At 43.1% G+C, this 15,982-nt stretch overlaps 1 protein-coding gene across 1 annotated transcript; it reads right to left on the bottom strand.

The window, feature by feature from the left end:
- Nucleotides 1-1,635: 1,635 nt before the first annotated feature.
- Nucleotides 1,636-13,688, bottom strand: LOC311139160 (akirin-1-like). Its single transcript, XM_084174051.1, has 5 exons — nt 13,322-13,688; nt 4,513-4,656; nt 2,930-3,058; nt 2,241-2,312; nt 1,636-2,051 (listed from the first exon to the last, which is right to left on the bottom strand). The coding sequence occupies exons 1-5, from the start codon at nt 13,527-13,529 to the stop codon at nt 2,041-2,043; spliced, it is 564 nt and encodes a 187-aa protein (XP_084030177.1). The 5' UTR covers nt 13,530-13,688; the 3' UTR covers nt 1,636-2,040.
- Between the last annotated feature and the right edge of the window lie 2,294 nt (nt 13,689-15,982).

Here is a 15,982-nt window from a genome sequence, read left to right as displayed (position 1 = left end):
ATTTTAAGACATTAAGGTCAGTCAATATTATGGCAAGAACAGCTCAAATAAGCAAAGAGAAACGAGTCCATTATTTTAAGACATTTCAAGAACTTTGAAAGTTTCTTCAAGTGCAGTTGCAAAAACCATCAAGCGCTATGATGAAACTGGCTCTCATGAGGACCGCCACAGCAATAGAAGACCCAGAGTTACCTCTGCTGCAGAGGATAAGTTCATTAGAGTTACCAGCCTCAGAAATTGCAACCCAAATAAATGCTTCATAGAGTTCAAGTAACACACATCAACTGCTCAGAGGAGACTGAGTGAACAGGCCTTCATTGTAGAATTGCTGAAAAGAAACCACTACTAAAGGACACAAATAAGGAGAAGAGACTTGCTTGGGCCAAGAAACACGAGCAATGGACAGTGGAAATGTTTGTACAAATTGGAGATTTTTGGTTCCAACCGCTGTGTCTTTGTGAGACGCGGTGTGGGTGAACGGATGATCTCCGCATGTGTATTTCCCACCGTAAAGCATGGAGGAGGAGCCGTTATGGTGTGGGGGTGCTTTGCTGGTGACACTGTCTGATTGATTTTGAATCCAAGGCACACTTAACCAGCATGGGTATCACAGCATTCTGCAGCGATACACCATCACATCTGGTTTGGGCTTAGTGTGACTATCATTCGTTTTTCAACAGGACAATGACCCAACAAACCTCCAGGCTGTTTAAGGGCTATTTGACCAAGAAGGGTGATGGAGTGCTGCATCAGATGACCTTGCCTCCACAATCCCTCGACCTCAACCAAATTGAGATGGTTTGGGATGAGTCGGACCGCAGAGTGAAGGAAAAGCAGCCAACAAGTGCTCAGCATATGTGGGAACTCCTTCAAGACTGTTGGAAAAACATTCCAGGTGAAGCTGGTTGAGAGAATGCCAAGGGTGGCTACTTTGAACAATCTCAAATATATTTTGATTTGTTTAACATTGTTTTGGTTACATGATTCCATGTGTTATTTCATACTTTTGATGTCTTCTATTATTCCACAATGTAGAAAATAGTAAAAATAAAGTAAAACCCTTGAATGAGTAAGTGTTCTAAAACATTTGACCGGTAGTGTATGTATAGACAGGTTGTGTTCAATCAATTTAATTTACCACAGGTGGACTCCACAATCAAGTTGTAGAACATCAAGGAGGATTAATGGAAACAGGATGCACCGGAGCGCAATTACACGTCTCATGGCAAAAGGTCTGAATGCTTATGTAAATAAGGTATTTTTCTATTTATTTGTAATACATTTGCAAAAATGTCTAATAAACTGTTTTCGCTTTGTCATTATGGGGAGTTGTGTGTAGATAGAGGAATTTTTTTTTGTTAATCCATTTTAGGATAAGGCTGTAACGTAACAAAATGTGGAAAAAGTGAAGGGGTCTGAATACTTTCCAAATGCACTGTAACTGTCTTAAATTGATTCAATTCAAGGGGGTTATGCAACCTTAAAGCATATGCACTGCACAAATGAACCTTCCTTTGACAAAATACTAACTTTCTCATGTATTTACTTTATAATTTAAAAAAGATTACCAAAATAAAACGGTTTGTTTTAACAGTTTGATCAACTGAATGCATGACAAAAAAGTAATTGAGAGAAACCATTTTAAATCACATGACTTTATTTTCAAAAGAAAAAAAATCCACATCCTCAGGTAGAGTTGGAAAAGAGAAAAATAAACTGGGTGGATAAGAGGCCAGGGGGCTTTAGCAATACAGCGGCTGCAGAGGGGCAGTGCTGGCAGGTTATAATACAGAAGGATCAGAATAGCCACTGCAGCATATCGACTTTTTACATTTTCTTCCGATTCGTTAGCGTTTTGGCCAGCAGCCACAGTTCTGGAGTATAGAAATCAGTTTTGGATTAAAAATGTGGATAAACCATGGCACCCAAATAGCATGAAAAACAAAAAAGGGACATAAAAATCACATATCTAGTGGAGGAAGAGACAGTAGAAGAGCAGCCGTCCTGTGAGAAAAGCTGGTACCTCATCAATGGGGGAATTCAAGAGACATCTGAAAACAGAGGGATTGAATAATGGATGAGATCAACAGCATGAAGACAAATGAGAGGACAAGAATGCATTAGAACTCTGAACAGAGAAAAATCAATTACTTTACGTGGCTTTAGGGATTGCTTTGTTTACTCTTCTGGAGCAAAATGGTGGACGGGTAAAATGTGAAAACTGAAACTCGGATACTTACAACTAGCAGGCCTGGCGCCGTATCTTCGCATGATCTGGTCTTGTGTGAATTTCACAAAAGATTCATATTGTTCTGCAACAGAGGATCAAGATGGCCATTGGATTAGTACAAAATTGTGACGGTGCAGATTCAAGGACCAGATAATGTCAATACATTTCCACAAATTATGCAAAACAATTATAATACTTGGTGCTTGAGCCTTCACTAAACATCAGCTAAAAGGTTGATCATAATCATTCCAGTCAGGGCAGATTTCCATTCTAGAAACATTAGCAGTCCTGGCTAGTAGTGTCTAGTCTATAAATCCATATCTGCCCAGAGAGGCCCTAATTAAACAAAAACAAATCAGCAGGACATTAGATAAAGGTGGCATTAAAGGTGTTCTGGGGGTGCAGCAAATAGGCCTATCTCCTATTGCACACAGGGTGCCATTTGTATCAGTCTTTCTTCATTGCTAGTGCAAAAAAAAAACGCAGCTATGACAAACGAAACTGCCCTTTTCACACTATCGTGTCGACCCGAACCAAACTGTGCTCGCTCTGACATTTTCTTTTCTGTTTTGGCACGTTCCAGCATCTACAGTGGATGCGTAACCATGCCAGCTCAACTTGTTTCGGCTTGGCTCAGTAATGTGAAAAGCCCTTTTGACTTCAGTTTAAGGATGGGGATATGCCAAGTGCTGTCTGTACCTGCAAGTTTTGTGTTGAGGATCTGTTCGTACTCCTCCCGGATCTTTTCCTCGTGGTCTTTGAGCAAGCGCTCACACAGGTAGCTCACCTGCCTCAGTGTGAACGACGGCTGGTCCTTCCTCGAGGCACCTGGGACACACACAGTGAGATTTGAAATAGGCTGACATTCCCCATGTCATCCATAAATACACTATAGGTGACAGAGTCTGCGCAAGACAATTTATTCATTCATTTTTGTCACATTTGACCCAGCAGCAGCCTAGAGAAGTAGTTCCCAACAGGTGTGCGTTGAGGAACTCAGGTGTGCCGCAAAACTTTTCCTAATCTAGGTTGTTATGTTTACACACTTATAAACGTGACCTGTGGAATGCACATGGAATGTTTACTTGGGAGCACTAGTGCCGGTCAGATAAAACATGAAATGGCACGTTTACATCTGTATCGTTGTTTCAAGTCCAGTGTGCTCAGGATGTTGTTACATTTGTCTCATTTGAGGGGCACGCATCATGAGCAAAAGTCATTTGTATAATTTTACTTCACCTGTGAGAACCATTAGTACAGGCAAGTCTGATTAGGCTTAGCCATAGTCATTTATTTCTTAATACATGTGTCTCTGGCCTTAGCTATACCACAGCCTCTGCTATAGAAACAAAACGGAACATGGCCTTGTGTCCATGGTTGCCCCTTTACAATGCAGAAAACTGCTCATCTGTAGCCCCAAAAAACATTCAACACTGAAGACCAATTATACCCATTCTTTCTGGCTTCTTTCCGCCACAGATTCACGGGACGCTCTTAAAAGGGTACACACAAGTTAACCATCATGAGTATGGAACTATCAAAACTATGAAAATATTTCAAATAAACCATATTTAATCTATAAAAAACATTTGTCACAGAAAATAGCTGGTTTGCAGTATGAATCAGATAAAATGAGAGGTCATTACCACTAAATAAATTAATAGGGACATTTTAGGTGTGCCGCAGAATGTAATATCCCATCAAGGTGCGCCATGGTTAAAAAAAGGTTGGGAACCAGTGGCCTAGAGGGTCATGTGGCACTAACGAGGCCCCTTCTCCAAGTCTTCTTCTGAGCTTGGAGCTGGATCCAGGGGAGGCTGAATGATTCATGACCTGGGCCTTTAAGTGGACTTTGACCCATTCTGAATTTCTGACCAAAGCTTTTAAAGCTAAAATCCAGGCAATGCTCTCGGAACTAGGAGAGACAGAAATATAATTACTAGAACGGAGCGACAGACATTCACATTCAAGTCAATGTAGTAATTGTCTATGGGTTTGGAAACATTGAAAATAATGAGACTGTGCCGACTAGCTATACTTGAGCCAATGGGATCTATAAAAACATATACCAACTCCAAGCATCATTATGTAACGTCTGTGGAGGCTAAAATGTTTGGGGTTTGTATTACCGCTGCATGCGTACACTGAACACCATATGGGTGGTGACGTGGTTTGGCAGGTGACTCGGTTGTTGGCCCACCTCGCACAACATCAACAACTCCAGCCCCCCTGTGTGTGTGTGTATGTACACGTGTGTCCATCTCTCTCTCGCAGGGTCTCACCTGGCGGGGAGCTGGGGACGGCGAGGGAGGAGCTGGGGGCATCGGTGGAGCTGCAGGCAGCCTCACTCTGGTTGAAGGCCCCCTCCAGCTGCCGTCGCCTCTGGTAGCGGCTGTACTCCTGACGGATGTTCTGGAAGATCTGCTCTGTAGAGGGGACAGAACACAGGGGACGCGGTCATAAACAGGGCCCAGGAACAACCAGCACTCACAGAGGACAAATAAAGCCTGGAGCACCATTATGAAAACGATGCCCGTCTAGTTGATTTTAGAAGACAACTAGCCACACCCTTGCTTGTAAGCCCAAACATAAAAAGGTGATATGTTTATTTTTAGATGGTCTCTGATCATAGCAAACCAGCCATGTCAGATCGGCATTCTTAGAAGCTAAATGTGTTCCAAAATTGCATGTTGTTGATCATCACTACAAGCTACAATCATGCTATAGTCCTAGTAGGCATAGTGTTCTATGATAGCAGAATGTTTTCCTCAAGACTAAATGAAGGCCCACAGCTATGCACACATCCTGTGAGCTGCAGTGTTCAGCTGATATGGTTTTCAAAACAAATGCACTAACAGGAAGGAGAGCTTTAAAGCTGGGGAGTAACATCAGCAACAAACACACCAGCTGTGTCAACCCACACAGCACACTTGCGCGCGCACACTTCCTCAGAAGGAAACCACCCGTTCTGAGATCCCGTGACTAGCGAAAAGGAGCGAAGCAGTCGGTTTCACTTCTTCCTTCAAATTTTTCAGGACCTGACACATCCATAGCTCACTAGGAGACAGTCAGGCTTAATAGGTCTTCGGGTCTCTAAGAGCCAACTCAGCCAAGACAAAAATAGACTACTTGTCTTGTACCAGCATGTCCGGCAATAACACAGCAAGAAAACTACCTGAATATTTGATGCAGAGGTCTACTTGGCAGTGGTGCTAAAGCTGCAGGCCTTTTTGACAGGCAGGAGCGCCAAACACAAAGCAGAGTGATTTATTTAGATAGATCTGGGTGATATCTGACTGCAATGCAGAGGCCGGGAAGGAGCGTGAAACTGGGCACCGGCCTCACATGCTACAGCCTCCTTTCCAGAGAAACTGGGTTGGGTTTCATCCTCCAAGGTCTTTGACCACTGCAGAGCTGAGCCAGGCTGCGTCCCAAATGACACCCTATTCTCCATGAAGGGCTCTGGTCAAAGGCAGGGCACTAGGCTATAAAGGGATTAGGGTAACATTTGGGATGAGATAATCTAACATAGTAGGCATAAAAGAAAAACGCCCGAGCGGAGTTCCCACATCCGGTTTTCAGCGGAAAAGGAAGCTAGGTTGAATTAGCTTTAGCCCTGAAAACCGGATGCATCCGGTTGTTGGCAACGCCACTAAGCCAAGGGAAAAGCCTAGAGATCTGTGCACAGAGCTAGGCCCTACATGTTCTCAGACAGTGGTGGTACCCACTCTTTTCAGTCAAAGCAGTGGGACTGCACCTAAAGCCTTTTGACTTCATTTCAGGGCCAATTTCAGTATTCAGCAAACAACCCTGGAGGAAGTAGGTAGCCTCTAATTGGTGAAGACTTTTCTTGGCAAGGAATCCATATCCCACTGGCAACCTTTTCAAATCAGCTCCACTAAGATCTTTTGATTAAGGTGGGTTCAATAAGAGCACTAGCCAACATACAAGACAAAACTAAACTCCTCAACCTGGTGCTTGACTGAAATTTCACAGATTGGGTGTAAAATTCAAAGATATATTGGGAAGGAAAACATGTTTAGGCTATGCCGTTCACCTGACCAGTGTTGATAGCCAGTGTGAGAGGGGGACTTATCATCCTTATTCCACCTCAAAGGGCGAAGGGCCTCTGTGCACCTCTATCTAGGGAGGCCTGCCTACTTTATCTTGGGTTGAGAGAGCAGCAGCCATATCAATATAAGAGCAAACATGCATGTCTCCGTGAGCTGTTCTGAGGGGGAAGCTAGCTACCTAGCCAGCAGGCCTACATGGGCCCTTTCTCAATTCATCTTTCCTCGCCTCCTCAAAATGCATTGTAAGCGGTAGTCTGAGGGGAGGGACATTTGATATTTTCGTCCAATGCACTTTGAAAAGGAGGCAAGGAGAGAGCTGAATCTAGGCAAGATCAATTGAAAACTAGCCTTTTTCAGATGCCATTTTGAGAGTGAGGTAGCTAGCCATGTGACTGACTGGCCATGTATTATTGAGCTGGAGGCTTCAAATGAGCAGAGTACACCAACACAAGAAGAGCAGGACAGGAGCAGCAGGGGAGTTGATGCCTTCCTATGTGAACAATGCAGCTCTAATCTGACTGGCTTTGTTTATTTAGCCATGGCCAAACTTTTCTAACTCAATAAAGCTGTACTTATCCCAGAGACATGAGTATATGAAGGGGGCTAGACTAGACATGGATGGCTTCCCCCTCGAAAAGTTAAGTTTGTAGGAGTGACTCAAATGGTTCACGATGCTGCATGAACTGACTAGTTGAACGGCCACTGTGTCAGATTGTCTGCCAACGCTACCCCAAATAGATAGGTGCAATGATCTATTAGCTTGAGCATCACGTTGTTGATCTAAATAGCTTACCCACAAACAATGAGACTTAAGCCCAAGTCATAAGTCACTTCCTAAAATAAAGTTGTCAAAAGGTTTGGTTCTTTATGTCGGTGCCATGACAGCAAAAGTCACCGGCATCTCAATCACCGGCATTAAATTATAGAATTACATATAGAATCCCTATTAATTCAATCAGATCTCTGTGGGCCTAGTCATAAAGATTTTTCATTTAACTTTTGAAATGCATTACCTTTTATTGTAGCATAAACAACAAGTCATGATGTTGTCATCTGATTGTCAAAAGGGCTCCTTTACTAGGATACCCATGCATATTCATCTACTTGCAACATATTTCCAGCATCCAAACAGTGGTGAATGGAAAGAGACATCTGTTACACAAAACACCACAAAGTGTAATGACATTTTGTCGATTGTCATTAGGCCAGAATTTATGCATCCACAGCTGTCCGCACGCGTCTCGGTGACGGCCATTCATCTCTGCCTTGGCAAAATGTCAGTGTTCTCATCGAACCACATTACATTTGAGCATAGGCTATACCACCCATTTTCTAGTCCATTCGCTCATTTTTCATGCCTCTGACTAATGATATGGTCATGATAAATAATGGTGTAATAGCCTAGTTTTCATGACATTTTGTTTTAATTATTGTGATAGGCTCATGTTTTACCAGTATGGCGTACCGCCACTATTTATTTTGCTGGGACTCCATACTTGACCACCTTAGTTTCACCCCTGATTTGATCAAACACATTAAGTTGACAAGAGATACATCCTTTTCCAAATCAGGGCACATCTGCACTTGGGTTTGCTGTGCTTAATGATCTCAGGGCTCCAGGGTAACCTTTTGAGTGACAAGTGAAATCCCTCCCCTGCTGCCAGTCAACTGCCAGCCAGACTAGCACTGTCAACCAGCAGAGTACCAATCTGGGGGCGTTGCCTAGCAACAATGACCCTGCCACAGCCAGGCCAAAGCAATCAATCACGGAGACTTCCTGCAAGAGAGAAAAGCCTCAGCTAAAAAGCTTAGGGAGAGAACAAACAAAAACAGTGTATAAGGCAGGAGATTGGCCAGATAAGTTGGACGTGGGGGACGACGGGTAGCGGTGAAGAGAAAAACAGGCCGTCTGACTCATTTCACCCTCCATTGCTGAAGTATAGTGGGGGGACTTAAGGACTCCAAAGCTGCCAGGAAGCAGGCTGTATTGTGAGTCAGGCCAAGTTGATGTAGCAAAGACCCTCTTAAAAGTATAGAGACAGCATTTGTTGCTACTTGAGCATGAATATGGGTGGGAACTGACCATAGGGCTTACTAATTGCCGGGAAGTTTGTGTATAATGAATTGAAGGAAAATTCTGTTGAGAAGTACTAGGCTAGCTAGGCTCACGCTGTGTTGAACATTATCACAGATAACTAGGTCAGGTTGCAGTGTTCTTCAAACACAAACCAAATTAATTTATTGCCCATTATTGTACAGGGTAAGAACCTGGAAGGTAACCATCTTAAGAAATTCTGCACGTAGATCTTAATCCAACAAACCCCAACTGAGTGACCCACTGAAGACAGAGCTGACGCAGTGAGTCATGACAATACAGCACATGTAGGGTTGTGAACATGTTCAGGCTTCGGTCTGTTGCGTGTAGAATATTCTAGCCTATTCATTGATGATAGGCCCTGCTTTACTGAAGTTGCGAGCCATTGCAAGCCAAGAAATGCAAGATACAGCGTTCCATTGCAAGATGCAGCTTTTGATTGCCGATAGATGGGCCTAGTGCAACGTTGTGGCCAACCTGCCTACACTGTTTGAGTTTGGTGACAAACAGTACAAATTACTGGCCAGACAACTTTGAAAAACAGAGTGACTGAATGATTCACAAAGATAACATTTGTCACATCCCTTACTAAAATCACACAGTATCTGTGCAGCAGGGGTACTGACACATACATAATGCGGGCAAGACTAAATATGCTGTTCTCTAATTCTTGCAAAAACATTTCAAGTGAACTACATATTTATTCATTGACTATGGTGACACCATTTACCAGATTGCAGCAGCCACTACTCTTAAACCTTTGGATTCCCTCTACCATAGCGCCCTTCAATTTATTACAGGTGACAGTTTTAATACTCACCACTGCATCCTGAATTTAAAAGGTTGGCTAGTCCTCATTAAAGTCTCGTAGATCAGTTAATTATTCCAATCAAGTGGGCTGAAGAGGGAGAAGGAGGAGAACCTGTCCATGTGCCCTGGGAACTACAACAAAGGAAACCTGACTGGCTCGTGGGGAATGCCAATAAATATTGAAGGGGGGAGGGGGGGTAACGAGCAGGCAGCTTACCTTAAAAACAGCGACTGAACAGGAAACTGCATTCACTGGCAAACCCACAGCGGAGAAGCTAGCTTGCAAAGAGCTACAATGTGGCTGGGGCGCCTCTCTCAGGGTAAAGGTGAGCATAATATCAGGTATCTGGGCCCAATGTCTGCAGACACCAACATCTTACATTCCTTTCCTCTCTGCAGCTGCTGTGCAGTATGTAATTCAGCAAGCCAGGCAGATACTGAGTAAAATGCCAGTGTGCATGAAGCCTGAGGATAGCTGGCCTGTACGTACACAAAAGCCATTAAAGTGGTGAAAGAAAACCCAAACTAGCTTGTGGCGTACATTTGTGTTTTCACTCTAGGTCTTAACAGACATGACACAGCTCTGCATCAACAAAAAGAAAGATTGAGAAGCATTGTTGGTTGTTCAACAGGGTTTTTTTCATTGAACCAATCCCTAAATTGTATAGCCTACACCCAGTAACCTCTGCTTTGCACTGAGGAACTAAAATTAGAAGAGAAAAAAACATTACGTTAGGCTTAGCTAATCAAGGGAGAGGCTAAATTACAGAAGGAGATTGGCTACCCTTATCACACAGTCGCATTGCACACAGGAAGGCAGACATGAAGACACCTCTTCCTCCATCTGCCCGTTACACAAGCTTCTTCAGCTGTTGAAACCTGCATGTGTGTGAACCTGCCAACACCCTTGTGATGTTGCTAGATTTTCTGCCTCTTGCGTCAAAGGTGCCATCAGCATTATCTTGTGATGGATATCAGGGTTTTTTCTGGATCAAAAAGGGGCTTAGGTGGGGGATGTGGCGGGTCCGTTGGCAGGCCGAATTTAAGAGAGCATTTTAGAGGCCCCTCTTCTTGACATTTTTGCATTTGTAAGCCAATTTCTTACAATTCTACAAATGTCTCCATGGAGCTGAGAAATGTATCCAGTTTGAAGCTAATTTCCTGCCATTCTAAAACATTTAGCCATGGAGCGGAGACATTTTTTTGTAGTTTAAAGCACATTTCATGTGATTCTACACATTCTGCCATGGAGCTGAGAGAATTGCCTTTTTAAAGCTAATTTCCTGCAATTCCATGCATTTTGCTATGGCTAATGCTGTTTTGCTGGTGGCCATGGGAATTCAGCGGCATGGAACATTCTGAAGATAGGAATGTTGGACAAACACAGAGATGCAAACTGGTGAGGGCCCAAAAAGGTGAAGATAAAGAGTTTGTCAAATGCAAGTGAAATGTGCCCATTTTCAGAGTGGGGTTGTCACAATACCAACATTTTACAAACGATGTGATACCAGGCCAAGTATCACGATACCAAGTAGTATGATGATACCACGGGGTTTGCGCCCCACCTCCCCCAGGACGCCTGTTCCCGTTCTATACGTTCAGCACATGTGCTGCACAAAAACCTGTCCCTGATATTCACACCTCTACTCAATCCAACACAGAATGCTATTCATCCATTTTGCCTGTGCCATCCAAATGTGTGCATAGCCATGGTACCATGTTGTTAGCTAGCTAGCCAGGTAACATGACAAAACAAGGCAGTTTGTCGCGGTTATAATATTGTTTAGCACTTAGAGGCTGCGTGACAGCAAAGCCTAGTAAGACTGGCCTGCTTGTTACAGGCAAAATGAAAAGATATGCGATGCGAGCCGCACCAATAATTAAACAAATGTAACAGAAACCAAAACACTGCCTGCACATCCCAGCTCGCCATCACGGCTAAATAACCTTTTAAAACTGATAGACATGCACAGAAAGAACAGGCGGAGAAAAGCAGCTGAGTAGGCTAATGGCTGGTTAAGGGATGAGGCTGACTGCTCACAGCTGTCACACGTGATATTGGATGAAGCACTCATTCTGGTATGACATATTACATTTACATTTTAGTAATTTAGCAGACGCTCTTATCCAGAGCGACTTACAGGAGAAATTAGGGTTAAGTGCCTTGCTCAAGGGCACATCGACAGATTTTTCACCTAGTCGGCTCGGAGATTAGAACCAGCGACCTTTCGGTTACTGGCACAACGCTCTTAACCACTAAACTACATATCTGGCATCATGCTCTGAACTCTGATATTCTAGTTGTAGGACACATAGGGATGCATTCTGTGCGCAGTCATTAATTTTGAGAGAGAAGGTAGTGATCACACCGGGAGAAGATCTGTTTGCACCTCTCTTTTATAGCGCAATGGGTAATATACTGAGTACGCAAACTTTGTCAACCCCCCCACCCTTACGGATCTACACAATTCATGTGGATGACTTATTTTGGAGATCAATCTGGAGGTGAAAGAAACACCTGTTTAGACGAGGTGGTGGCTACCAGAGTAGAACACTTGAAAAAGAAAAGGAGAGCTGCACACTCTAGGAGCTCAGATGCAATAATTTTATAGCCAACGTTTCAACAGCCAAGCTGTCTTCATCGGGGTATAATGATGAGATCAAAACAGTGAATATAACCGAAAAGTGACAAGTTTGCATCCCTGCAAATATGTAAAAAGGTGCAACAACCAACTGCCTTGGTTAGGGGCTGAAGGAAAAGCAGTCAATCAATTAAAAAGAGATAGGCCAGACAAAGACAAACCAAAGGGATTAACCAGTTCAATGGAAGAGGCATCCATGTCAAGATGCAGGCCTGGGTAATGATCAAAAACAAAAGACTACCTGGAGTGCCCAGTCCATACAAACTCTGGCCCAGGAGGCAGTCCTGGGCCAGAGTTTGTACACTCTTATTAGATTGAAATTTTTCACAGCATTTTGTGACAGGAGGAGCTGCCCATCCATTGAACTGCAGCAGGATGCAGGGCTTGAATTAGGGTTATATTCAGCTAAATTTGAGGTTAGGAAAAGACAAAAACAACAAAGGATTTACTGTGGTGCAAACTAAAAAAATCTGCACGGAAATGAACAAGGGGTTCAAAATATAAGATAGGCCCCAGCACTGTAATCCTCCAGTTAACATATTATACACACATCTCAACAAAGAAATAGGATCAAATTGTGCCAAGTGGGAGCAAGGTTTTAATTAGGGTTTAGACAGCGGTGAAGATTAGCTGCTGTGAAATAGCTTGCCTCTACCCCGGTGACCGGCACATTCAATGAGCTTTGTTGGATTGCTGTCGAGATATCCAGGTAATTATCTTGCCACCCCTGCAGCCCCCACGTTCGCTCAACTCTCACAGGGCATAACCTTTTCAAGCGGGTGGGCAGGATGGGTGCGAGCATTAAAAAAAAGGAACAGAACAATGCCCTCTCAGCCCAGGGAAAATCGAGAAGGTACAAAAAAAAAACGGTGTTCCCACACTTCTAAACAAAAAGGCTTGGACGTTTCAATGCAGCGTTCTACCATATACAAAAATAAATGCTGCGGTGATGGCTATCTGCTCATGGAATAAAGTGGCCTAAATTTACAGCACTAATTTACAGCATGTTTTATTTCAGCCACACGAGACCAATCATGGATTGTGGACCATGCAAAGAAAACAATCAATGCATGTACGTTAGCTAGCGGCTAACGTTGGCTAGCTGGGTTAGGGTTGTTATGTAGCTAGCTAGCTTAGCAAGTTGACGACGAAACTTGCCTTTTTTTGCTTTGTGTCATAGATAATGGTGCTAGCTAGTTAACATGCCAGGCAATGCAAATTCATTCACAAATATATATTAGTCAACATTAATGGCTAACTTGTTAGCCAGCTATAACGGCAGGTTAGCTAGCTGACTGCGTTTAGTTAGTTAACGTTAGCTTGCAAATGTTAGGCTAGCTACTGTAGCTACCTAACATTAGCTTCTTATACACAAACCCCCATTCTATCGAACCACCCATCCCATTCCACCCACCTCCCCATATCAGCCTCCCTGAAATACAGCTAAATCCAACTTTTGACAATGTCTTACCTGGAGTTAGCCTGTGTTCTCCTCCCATAGCCGGGGGAGACATCGAGTGTGATGATGGGCAGTCAACTGGCGGACGGAGGTTGCATCTTTGAGGGGACGGAGTGCTTGGAGCCCCCGGTAGTGCATTGCACCTTCTTCGCTTAGGAGACTGGGGACTGAGTAGGGCCTCAAACTCCATCGAGCGCTTTAACGTAGCTCCACACGCCATGGTGCCTGAGCAAAAGAGACAACGAAGATATACGACCCGCAAAACGTGAGGTCTAAACGTTAAATATCTTCTAAAAATGCTGTACTCGACCCTTCGCTTTCCCGTTTCTCTCTCTTCACAACAACGGTTTGCTGAAACCGGGAGAGTGAGCCAGTCAACTGCCCTGCCTACCGACTGAATTTCTAAAACGTCACAAGGGCCGACCGTACCATTCGACAAAAAGAGGGTGAATGTAGATGTCGGAAAATACATTATTCACGTATAATTTCTCGTATAGAGCATAATTGTGATATTTAGATTTTATTTAAAATATTATCGATTCTACATGCATGTGTGATACATTTGGTCAATAAATGTACTACTTTATATGTTTATTCTTGTCATCCACCCCTTTTCTTTTATGACGACTGTTTTCAGTTGAACTCAAATTTGATGTTCACGATAGTGACTGCTCTGCTCCTTTTAACAGGTAGGCTACAGTAAGTATCTGTTGTCTATCATGTTCTTTATAAATACTAAATTAAAACACTTTATTCTCCCTTTACATACGTCAATGAAAACCAAGGGCGTTTCAAATGTCCCTTCACTTCCCATAAATGATGTCTTTATACATTACTGTTGAGCAACTCAAGCAAGAGCAGCAGATCTGTTGGTGCTCTTTCCAACTACATTGCTTATTGCCAAGACAAACATGACAATGAGTGACAGTAGGCATGATAGCAAAAACAGACTGGCACTCAGGCTAGCTCTAGATGCTCAATTTAATTAGTTCTGGTTACTTTGCAGTCTCAACTCCCCTCTTGCTTTTTGCCTTCATATTATTTCATCCATGGGTTTTCAATATTGCAAAGAATATCACAGGGAAAACCTTTGAACCACAAATTGATAGATTTTGCCAAGGTTCCTCATAGGTTAATATGCCATGGTCTCTGCAAGAATCCATCCTTAACATTTGCTCATTGTGATGCATTTAATGACATACTGAGTCCATTGTGACACACTGCAGGTGAAAGGATCCATTGCATTGTGTACCATTTAGCCTAGAGCCCTCTGCACAAGGGAGGTTTCCTTTTGCATGTCCTTTTCGATTCATACATCCTCATATTTTTCATTCAGAGTGTAACATGTCATGTATGGTTGCACATAAACATTGAAGTCAAATCATTAGTGAGTTATTCATTGTGTTTCTGGTCCCTAGTACCTGAGAGGGACATGCTTTATATATTGACATGGATTTATTATCTGTCGTCATCTTGTCTGCCACCTTGTCTTAAAGGCCCAGTGCAGTCAAAAATGTAATTTCTCTGTGTTTTTTATATACAGTGGGGGAAAAAAGTATTTAGTCAGCCACCAATTGTGGAAGTTCTCCCACTTAAAAAGATGAGAGAGGCCTGTAATTTTCATCATAGGTACACGTCAACTATGACAGACAAATTGAGAAAGAAAAATCCAGAAAATCACATTGTAGGATTTTTAATGAATTTATTTGCAAATTATGGTGGAAAATAAGTATTTGGTCACCTACAAACAAGCAAGATTTCTGGCTCTCACAGACCTGTAACTTCTTCTTTAAGAGGCTCCTCTGTCCTCCACTCGTTACCTGTATTAATGGCACCAGTTTGAATCCCAGAACCACACAGGGGGACCTAGTGAATGACCTGCAGAGAGCTGGGACCAAAGTAACAAAGCCTACCATCAGTAACACACTACGCCGCCAGGGACTCAAATCCTGCAGTGCCAGACGTGTCCCCCTGCTTAAGCCAGTGTTGGGTTCTATTTTTCTCATAATTGGATCTGTATGTGATGAATAGCTTGGAAAGAATGCATTAATGAGGAGCATAGGTTTGAACTGTACTGATATGGATTGTTTCACATAGCAGGCTGTGATTCATGTGGGGAACGTTAGGGGGTAGGTCAGATAGGACTTGTATTTCTTACAGATACGAACACTCTCTCTTTGTTGTCTGTGAAACCGTCCTTGAACGTGGGTACATGGAGTACAGATTGGAGGGGTGTCTTTTGGGTGCTGACTCCACAGGTTATTATGATAGCAACTTATGCCTGGGAACGGTGGAGCGCCAAGGGGTGGAGCGCCAAGGGGTGGGACTAACCCGTGCGCCAACGGATTGGCTGAGTAAAGTCTAAACCACACTCAGTCCTTTACTCTGATTGGCCAACAGAAGAGGTGGGAACTCTCTGTCAGAGTATTTGAGAAAGAACCTGTAAACAATGTTTTAGTTCTCTGAGTGCCCTGCGTGGTATCTCAGCGGACCCGTATTGTCACGTGAATTTCTATCTCTAATTCGACCTAAGCTTGAATCATTACCAGAGGTTGTAAAGCTCTGGTTTTAATCATCAATGATTCAAGGTCCACAATCCACAAGTAATTATCAGTAAATTTTATTTAAGGAGAGCTCTGCTCAAAAACACAAATCTCCTGTTTTTATACCCCT

Source organism: Coregonus lavaretus, assembly GCF_964263955.1.
Source record: "Coregonus lavaretus genome assembly, chromosome: 13".
NCBI lineage: Eukaryota > Metazoa > Chordata > Actinopteri > Salmoniformes > Salmonidae > Coregonus > Coregonus lavaretus.
This window is presented reverse-complemented; position numbering and strand designations above follow the sequence as displayed.